This window comes from Belonocnema kinseyi, chromosome 2 (genome assembly GCF_010883055.1).
Source record: "Belonocnema kinseyi isolate 2016_QV_RU_SX_M_011 chromosome 2, B_treatae_v1, whole genome shotgun sequence".
Taxonomy (NCBI): Eukaryota; Metazoa; Arthropoda; class Insecta; order Hymenoptera; family Cynipidae; genus Belonocnema; species Belonocnema kinseyi.
The window spans coordinates 65,985,886-65,995,591 of record NC_046658.1 but is presented as its reverse complement, the minus strand read 5'-3'; the positions used below and the strand labels follow the sequence as shown (position 1 = coordinate 65,995,591).

Sequence of the window (9,706 nt, the reverse complement as noted above, 5' to 3'; positions counted from 1 at the left end):
CCAAAACCTAGTGCATTTTGGATTTTGCAATTTTTTTTTTTGCAAGGGGGTGGTTTTTTGAAAATGGGGGTAGTTTTTTGTATTTTTTTGTTTTCATGCATTCGGGAGCCCAAAATAAGCCTAAAATTCTGGTGTTCTTTGTTTTTTCCGAATTTGATTTTTTACATAGGGGGTGGTTTCATATTTAGTAGGGGTGGTTTTTGGAAATTAGTTGTTGGTATGTTTAAGAGCCCAAAAGAAGCCCAAAATTCCGACGTGTTTGATTTTTTTTTCTTTCAATTTTTATATGGTGGAGGTGCTGGCTTGATTCAAGTCAGCATAAAGAAATTTGGGAATTTCGTTTGTGGAGGTGCTAGCTTGATAGACCTGTTATATGTCTTATATTTTTTTAAACGTTTTAACGTTTCAAAAAAAAACTATTGCGATTATTGCGTGACCTTCTATAGGGCTTTTTAATGTAGACTCCGAATTTCAACCATTTAAAAGTTGATTTGCTGTTTTTTGAGTTTTTAAAAAAGGAACCGAATGGGGACCCAATGGGGTCTTTACGGGTACTTTGTAGAGGCTCCATTTTATTCCCTCAGTCCGCCAGGGACAAAAAAGTGTACGGGGAAGTCCGTTAGCATGTTGGCTATCATGTCCCACATTTTTAAGACAAAATATTTATTATTTCTAGGAAAAAAGCCGGGGGAACCTAAAACTTGTAAAATCGATAATTTTGTAAGTACCACGTGCCCTTAAATTTAGTTTTCATCAGTATACTATACTAGTATAAATTTTAATTTATATACTATGTACATAACTCAGTAAAGTTATATTAAGTCACTAAATTACATTAATATACTAATTATATTAAATTACACTTCAAAAAGGACTGCTATGTTTTCTTTTGGATATGCAAAATGTCTGGGCCGTTTAAATTTTAAATATTTGATCCTTAATACACGATTTTTTTAACAATATAATAATATAAACTTGCAATATAAGTTAAAAAACATTAGTCTTTCTCAATTAAAGCTCAGAAACTAGCATAAAGCATTTTAAAAAAATAATTTAAGGTTCCCCTAGCAATTCTTTGTTTCTTATTAAATTACTAATGCAAGTTAGAATACTACTAAGCAGTGAGCAAAAAAGCTTCGTTTATTGATTTAGTATCATAAATCTCACAACTTCATTTATTAAAAGGTAATAAAATTACTAATTTAGCAGTGAAACACAATGCTACTAATATAATTAGTGAAATTTCTACTAATTCGGATTTAGAAAATTCGTTTGCCTCGGATTGGCGTATATTAATACTAATGATGAGTTAATTTAAATGTAAAAATCACAGAAAAACAAGTCAATAAAAGGTCATTTTATAAGCCTAGCATTCTCTTGAGAAATCTAGAGACAAATGTGCTTATCTTTAAATAAAGGTATGCAATTTTTTTTATTATGGCAACGTTATTGAGATATAAGTTGAAATTTTTGTTCACCCCTATATCAAATCACAGATATTTTATGGGTCAAAAATTCATTTCTAATTTTTAAAATCCTGAAGTATCTTGTTGATTATTCCCCAAAAAATATTTCATTTTATTTAGGAAGTAAGTTTACTACGGAAAAAATGGCCTTCTTGTGATATATTTTCTCTTTGTGTATAGGGAGCATCCATAAATTACGTAACGCTAAATTTTTAAATTTCATGTCCCACCCAGTCTTCTGTAACAGGTGCGTAACACGTGGCTACTACCCCACCCTACCGACAACATAACGTAACGTTTCCAAACTTTTTTTGTATCTATAACAAACTTTTATTGCTTCATTAATTTGTTAGAATAAAGAAAAAACTATATTCCTCGTGCTAAAATTATTTCATAATATATTTTCATTTTGTTATTTATACAGAATATTCGAAGCCTACAAAAATTTCTAAACTGTAATATTGACAGAACTTTCTTCTTCTTCAAATGCATTTTCCATCCATGCCTCTAAATTATCAATATGGGGGATTGTAGATACTTGAGGATCGTTATTAGGCATATCCGAATTTTCAAAGTTATCCACGTCAACCCATTCAACATTCTCTGCTTCTTTGTCTTTTTGGACTAGTAATTCCTGGCCTCGTTTTGTTACTATCCGAAATAGGCCCTGAAGCTCAAAATACAATTCAGTCGGGACTTAACACATTTTGTTTTGAAAGAATTATCTTAAGCTAAACAATACGCTTCTCGAGCCAGTGTCAATGGGTTTGGGTATAGTGATAAAATTGTGGAGTCATGAGTCACAGACAGAGAGTAAAGCACGTAGATCGGAAAGAAATTTAATTTCTGGGAGAATCAAGGCAAATATGTAATTTTTTTAACTTTACTTAACGTTTTGCGAACAGATCACACTATCCGGAGTAACGCTAGCATAACATCGGCGCTCTGACCCACCCACCCTTAAAAAGCGTTACGTAATTTATGGATGCTCCCATACAAGACATGATTAAACTATTATCTTCCGGTTCTTTTCAAATGGCAGTTGACGACATAATAATGCATTCACTCATATTATCCGATTTAATACTTAATTATTGAATATGTTCAATTATTGAATGATATGAATTACGAATGTATTTATCTAATAAACAATAAATTAGTATAAAATATGTATAATATACTTGTATACTCAAATTAAAAACTACATCTGAAATAATAGAATAATATAAACACATTTTATCCAGGTGTTGGAAAAACATGTATTGTTAAAAGGTATATCGATAAAGCATTCGATCCCTTTTATAGACAAACAATAGGAGCATGTTTTCTTTGGTGCAAAATAGATGTTGGGGATATTAAAATCACATTACAAGTAAGCTAAACTAATTTATCACTTCTCCTCGAAGATCTTATTCTTCAGTTTCTAGTATATTTATTGGAAACAAATAGAAAATACAAGAATGTTATAGAATATGATATATTTCAGATTTGGGATACAGCAGGCGAAGAAAGATTCAAATCAATAATGCCAATGTATCATCGAGCTGCAAACGCAGTTTTATTGATCTTTGATTTGACCAAATATGCGACTTTCACACACATAAAATCAGTCCTTCACGAATTTAGACAGCACTCTAATGAAAATGTAGTTTTAGCTCTCATTGGGAATAAAATCGACTTAATCGATCAAAGAGAAGTTTCAGAAGATGAAGCACAAAAATATGCTGAATTAATTGGAGCTTCATATCACGAAACTTCAGCCTTGCAGGATATAGGGATCGACGAAGTTTTTCAAACCGCGGCTGCTGGTTTAGTTCGATTAATAAATGAAGGGAGAAGTACAAACATGAAAGTCTATGACTGCTCACGACCTGTTGATAAAAGTCGTGACCAGGTGCTGAAGTTGTTAAATGAACAAAATCGCAACAAAATCCAGAAAAGAGTGAAGTGCTCTTGTAAATAGCTGTATTTGCACAATTTTCTTTTTTTCTAATTTGTATATTTTACCCAAATTTCATGCTCATTGTGATTGAAAAATGTTATCATTCGACTTAGGAACTGCTAGTATTTTGTCATTAAAAATCATATGAAATAGAAAACACTATTTCAAAAGAATAAGATAAACAGTTTGAAATATTTTAAATAACTTTCCATTTTAATTATATCTAGAGAGGCACATAATTGGTTAAAATTACTGAAAATATATTTCCAATCTAGCGGTTTCGTACGATAACAGTAAAAGAAATTAGTATTTTTTTGCAGCAAGTATCGTAAATGATACTTGTACACTAAAATGTTTTGTATTCTAGGATATTGATTGGTATTTCTTAATATAGGAAACAAATGTAACAACAGGAGCAAAATTTACGAAGGGCCTAAGATTCTGTGTAATCCGGATTTCAAAGTGTACAGTCCAAAACGAAAAATTGGGCAGCAGAAAGTCGACTTATTTTCTCACAATGAGCTGAATTTACAGTCTCTGAGTAGTTAACACAGTACCTATTATCATTAAAAAAAGGTTAGTTAAACATGTAATTTAATCCTTATTGATATTTTATTAGCCATCAATAGCAGAATTTTCTTTAATTCTATAACCCCCTTTTACAGCTCGTTCAGGGCTAACGTTACAGAAAATTCCGTAATACTAGCCGTAATGCTTTACTTGACCGGTTACTTTTACGGAAAATCCCGTGATACTTAATTATTGATTAATTAAACGACACGTATTTTATCAGATTAAAAGTAAGTTTTTCACGAACTTATTATTTCTTAAATCCTAAATCTGTTAATTAGTATGGAAAAATTGCAATATTATTTTTGATTGTATTGTTAAGAGAGAAAAGATTATTTTTTATGAAAGAAAAATTGAAACACGAAAAAATTATTTATTTAATAACTTTTATTTTGGATTTAACTTTATTGAACCAGTGAATGAATTTTATTAATGGAATTTTGACAAGCAAGGGAATTTAACCAGTTTTAAGATGTTTATAATCATTTCTCAAAAATATGTATGTTCTTTTTAAAGTTCTTTAAAACTAATAATTAAAAGTCAGAATATCGCAAACCGTGCATTCTCAGATTTTGATGAAATATATATTCAAAGAAAGATTATAGTTTCTAGTTTCTAATCCTTTAAAATATAATGGTAATTTTACGGATTTCATAGATATTAATTAAAATACATCAATATTGAATTAAAATGTCTGAGGATACATGTTTTGGAATATTCTGAGTTTTAATTTTTAATTTTCTTAAACTATCGAAAGCACATACATTTGTTAGAAACGGTAATAACCATCGAGAAGCTTGTCAAATTGTATGTCAGAAACTTAAAGTAGAACACCGAATGTTCCCATCTGTATTAGTTTAAATAATAACTTTCTACTTTTGTTTAACAATAACAGATACTATGGTGATAGTAGGCTTTTACTTTGAACTGCGTATTAAAAATGAACTTTATTGTATACATCAAATGTTAATTTAGGTCATAAATGATCAGAATGTGGGTGCAATTGAAAAAAAATGTTTTGGTTTCTTCTTGTAGGAGGAGCAAGGGGTGGGGGTCATTATTCAAAAGGAGTGTAGTCCTAAATCTAACACATTTTAGGCTTTGTAAAATACGGAAATTAACTACACATCTGTTATTTGAATTGTTGCTTAAGTTTCTTAATTTTTTATTATGTAAATCCATTTTTTTCTCGTAATATAATCATTATTTTGAAATGTTGCGATTTTTTACATCAAGTTCGACCCTGGAATAGAATCTAGGGAAAAATGCTAAAAATATCCTAACAATTAACCAAAATATTAAAGAGACTTGCCTTCAAAATGAACCAAAGAACATTGCAGTTTTTTTTATTTCCAGAGTTATTCTAATTTTTTACAGGAATATAAATTTGATGTTATTTTTTTGCAAAATTTGTATTTTCATTTTACTCTTTGCATCCTACCTAGGCTTTATTAGACGCAGAGTTTTATTAGCTTTCATTTGATTATGGGGAAAAAAATTTCCGCCGATACTGTATATTTACTGGTCAAATATTTTTCTAAAAAATCTTTAATATCTGTGATATACAGGGTGTCTAAAAAGTGCCGGGATAGCTGGATATTTTCTCAGGTAAAATATTTTTCAAAAAAGTGAAGGTCATTCCTAAAGTAAATTTCAATGAGGAATTTCATGGTGACCTTCATTTTGACCTTGAAGTTGACCTTCATGGCTTTTTGAAGGTCAACTTTGTTTTTAAAATAGAAACCCCCTTTTTTACATCTGCAATCGATAGAGCGAAAAATTCTACGTTCAGGTACGTACCCAAGTCAGAGGTCAATTGTAACGTTCAAGGTCAGTAAGAGGTTATTTGGAATAAACAAAGTTTTCCAAGAGGTCAGTGCAATTCCTGAAGTAAATTTCAACGGAAAATTCATTGGTGAGCTCTGTATTGATCTTAGTGATGATCTTCAAGGTTTTTTCAATGTTTTTTCCAAGCAGTTTATGTTTACGTTTAGCATTACCCAGGAACAACGACGTGGACGTAGTAAATTCTGTTCCCTTTGGGGTGATTGATTAGCGTGAGTCCCCTTGTCTCTCACGTTTCGGGGTGCTTGATTAGCGTGAGTCCCCTTGCTTCTCACGTTTCGGTGTGCTTGATTAGCGTGAGTCCCCTTGCCTCTCACGCTTCAGTGAAGATGTTCAAACTGAAAACCTTGAGCTTCTTGACAAAAAGCTATGCGATTGTAAAAATGAGTTACAGCATTACGAATCATCTCCCTATCAATTAAAGTAGCCTGTTGCAGAATCCCATTCTGCAATTCGTCTAAGCTTTCCGGTTGCGTTGAGTATACTTTGCCCTTTTAATAACCCCAAAGAAAATAGTCGAGAGGCGTCAGATCAGGAGATCTAGCAGGTCACTCGATTTTAGCCCTTCTTCCAATCCACCTTTGAGGGAACTGAGTATCCAAATATGCTCGAACCTCTGTACCGTAATGAGCCGCTGCTCCATCCTGCTGGAACCAAATATTTTGAAAATTATCGCCTGTAATCTCCCTTATTCTTAGTACGATTTGGTTTCTGCGAAGCTCTTCGTATGCACGGGCATTGAGATTACCATCGATGAATAAAGGGCCTATCAATGTATCATTCAAGATAGCGGCCCAAACATTAATCTTTTGTGGATATTGTGTATGACTCTCCAACATCCAATCAGGATTTGTTTCGAACCAATATCTAAAATTTGGCCTGTTAACTTCACCTTTTAAAGTGAAAGTAGATTTATCTGAAAATACTGTATTGTACAAGAGAAGAGGATCTCTATCAATTCTGTCCATAATAATTTCACAAAATTCAACCCGACGATCAGGATCGTCTTCATTGAGCTCTTGTACCTGATGAACTTTGTAAGGATGGAAATTAATGCTTTTTAAAATATTTCGCACTGTCTCAGGAGCAACGTCACGCTCATCACTAGCTCGACGTAAAGTAAGGTGTGGGTTTTCAACAAATGCTTGGGCTATGTCCATCTGCATCTCCTCGGATCCTGCAGATTTTGGCCGACCAATTCTCTGAAGGTCCTTGATAGATCCATGATTCATAAAGCGCCTTACAGTTCTTTCAATTGTTGATTGTGAGACAGGATTTAACCCTTTTCCATTACGAAAAGTGCGATTAAAAAGCAAGCGAACTTGATCATAAGATCGAACTCGATCTCCCCAACCACGCATCATTAATACAGATACCCTCTCTCGTTCTGAAAGTTTAGCTTGCGCCATAATAATCTTTTAGCGAAGATAGTAAGTATGTACCCGTAATACGTAAATTTATTTTCGATTCATAATATTCGTATGGAAAAACGGTATGGGACTTATGGTATCGCCTTAGGTATTGACTTAGGTATCGAAAAACGGTATAGGACTGTATAACTCTTCGGGTAGGAACAGAACTCTCAACAGAACACCTGGAACTTTTAATGAAAAATTTCCTTATGATTTTACAATATTCGAAACGCTGTAACCAAGATAAATGCAGAGCTCACCAATGAATTTCTCGTTGAAATTTACTTCAGGAATTACACTGCCCTCTTGCAAAACTTTGTTAATTTCAAATAACTTCTAACTGACCTTGACCGTTACAATTGACCTATGACTTGGGTACGTACCTGAACGTAGAATTTTCCGCTCTATCGATTGCAGATGTAAAAAAGGGGGGTTTTAATTTTAAAAAAACAACAAAGTTGACCTTCAAAAAGCCATGAGGGTCAACTTCAAAGTCAAAATGAAGGTCACCATTGAATTCCCTGTTGAAATATACTTCAGGAATAACCTTCACTTTTTTGAAAAATATTTTACCTGAGGAAATATCCAAACGTCCCGGGACTTTTTAGACATCCTGTATAGTTTTCCTAACTGCATACAACGAGAGTTCTGTAAATAAAATGGTAATTCCCTAAACTCTCCATCGAAATCTGTTTTTAAAATAAAATACAATGAATTACAATAAAGTATAATAATATAAAAACTACGATTTCTTTTTGAAAAGTGGTAATTAACTGTACAATTTTGTAAAGTATCCTAATAATTGCAATAGGTTGTAGTTTTAGTATATTTGTTCCATTCTGACACTTCTACAAAGGCAAGTAATTAGAATTTTTCATGAAAAAGTATAATTTTTGCATTATTGTATTTAATTATAATTTATTATGATAATACATTTCCATATGCTCTACGACTTGAAAAAACTATGTGTATTCAGTATTTCATACAATTTTTTGCCTTAGCATATATAACTTTATACTCTTATTAAAAAAATAAATGTGTTTTTAGAAACTAAATGCTGATTATTAACCGAGAGAGAATTCATGCATCAAAAACCCATACGGGGTAATCCCTATTGTACCTAATACGCATCAATACGCATTATTATTTCATCATTATCAATATATCAATGTAAGAGGAAGAAATTCGTAAAATTTTATTATTTATAGTTATAATTAAACAATGAAATTGAATTTTTGAATCAATTAAAGGAAAATTTAAACCACAAATAAACTTAAATGGTCATAAATTACAGTAAACTTTCGAATTGCTTTGTTTTTTTAACAAACAATAAATAGTTTTCAAAATAGTTTAAATTCAACTTAAGGTTAAACTACTTACAAATAAATGAATAAAGTTTATCTTTCTTAGTGGGCGCGTATTAAAATTTTACAACATTATTTTTCGCTATTACTACATAGAACGTTTATTAATTACACCAAATTTTTATTAAAAATTACATCATTTATGATAATTGCTGCAAGTAATCATTTTATAAATGATATTACGTGATTAGACATTTTATTAGTTTTCCTTTTCCGTAAGACTGTTTAATGTTACGGTTACTAATGCCAACATCAGGGCGGTGTTAAATAAAGGCAGTAAAATAAGCTGCTTCTCTCCACGTGACTATGTGGAATTTGTGAATTTTTTAAACGAATTTTTCATTAAAATTATACGTTTGATGTAACATCTACAGCAAATATTAATATTAACTAGCTATCATGAAACTTTGATGAGAAAAATGAAGTTTACCACATCGTCATTTTTTATACTATTTTTTATTACGAATAATAATGGTTGCATTTTAACTGAACTTTTTGCTAATCATATCATTGCTGAAATATACTATTAGAACAGAGCAAAAAAGCCCTTATTCGAGTAAAACAACGTTTACAGTTGCATATTTATTGACTAGATTATTTGTAACAATTGTTACTCTATGTACTAGCTAAAACGATCGATTAAATGTAATTATTAAAACTTGCTTCTAACAGAGCGTTTTTTTAAACTAAAATTTCCACGAATAATATTAAATATATTCCCAGTTAACAATTTTTCGTGTTTTTTAACCGTTTTTGAGAAAGTATCACTTCTGTTACATTGCAAAGAGTAGATTAAAAATTAGAGAAAAAAATGATCGAAATTCGTACGAATCAGCATTCCTAAATTTTCTGATTCAAATAATTTCCATTCCATCGATTCTTGCTTCATGTGACATCGTTTAATCAGAGATCACACATAGTTAGAAGATTATATTTGTCATACGGGCAAGATACGATAAGCGGGGAGACAAAGTTTTAATGCGTATTTCTATAGGATTTTTTGGATTTTTTCTTTACTTTTTCTTAATTTTCTTAATAAAACTAGAGTTAAAATAACAGGTTTCCTTCCCGCCCCACGAGATGTTGGAAAATGTAGGAGTGAGGCAG

At 31.4% G+C, this 9,706-nt stretch overlaps 1 protein-coding gene across 2 annotated transcripts; it reads left to right on the top strand.

Annotated features, from left to right (window-relative positions):
• Window positions 1-701: 701 nt before the first annotated feature.
• LOC117167730 (ras-related protein Rab11A-like) lies at window positions 702-4,325 on the top strand. 2 transcript variants are annotated; one of them, XM_033352878.1, is made up of 4 exons: window positions 702-720; window positions 2,711-2,838; window positions 2,953-3,408; window positions 3,803-4,325. In XM_033352878.1, the coding sequence occupies exons 3-4, from the start codon at window positions 2,992-2,994 to the stop codon at window positions 3,932-3,934; spliced, it is 549 nt and encodes a 182-aa protein (XP_033208769.1). In that variant the 5' UTR covers window positions 702-720; window positions 2,711-2,838; window positions 2,953-2,991; the 3' UTR covers window positions 3,935-4,325. The 2 variants fall into 2 exon arrangements, 1 of the variants encoding a protein (XP_033208769.1); XR_004466428.1 differs by lacking the exon at window positions 702-720 and having other exon boundaries at window positions 2,717-2,838; window positions 2,953-3,984; window positions 4,074-4,325.
• Window positions 4,326-9,706: the final 5,381 nt, after the last annotated feature.

What these genes read in the sequence shown, in the direction of transcription:
- LOC117167730 (XM_033352878.1), top strand. Translation starts at nt 2,992, where the DNA reads ATGCCAATGTATCATCGAGCTGCAAACGCAGTTTTATTGATCTTTGAT. An exon ending in GCAACAAAATCCAGAAAAGA is followed by an intron (nt 3,409 to 3,802) that starts GTGAAGTGCTCT and finishes TTCTTAATATAG; the next exon opens with GAAACAAATGTAACAACAGG.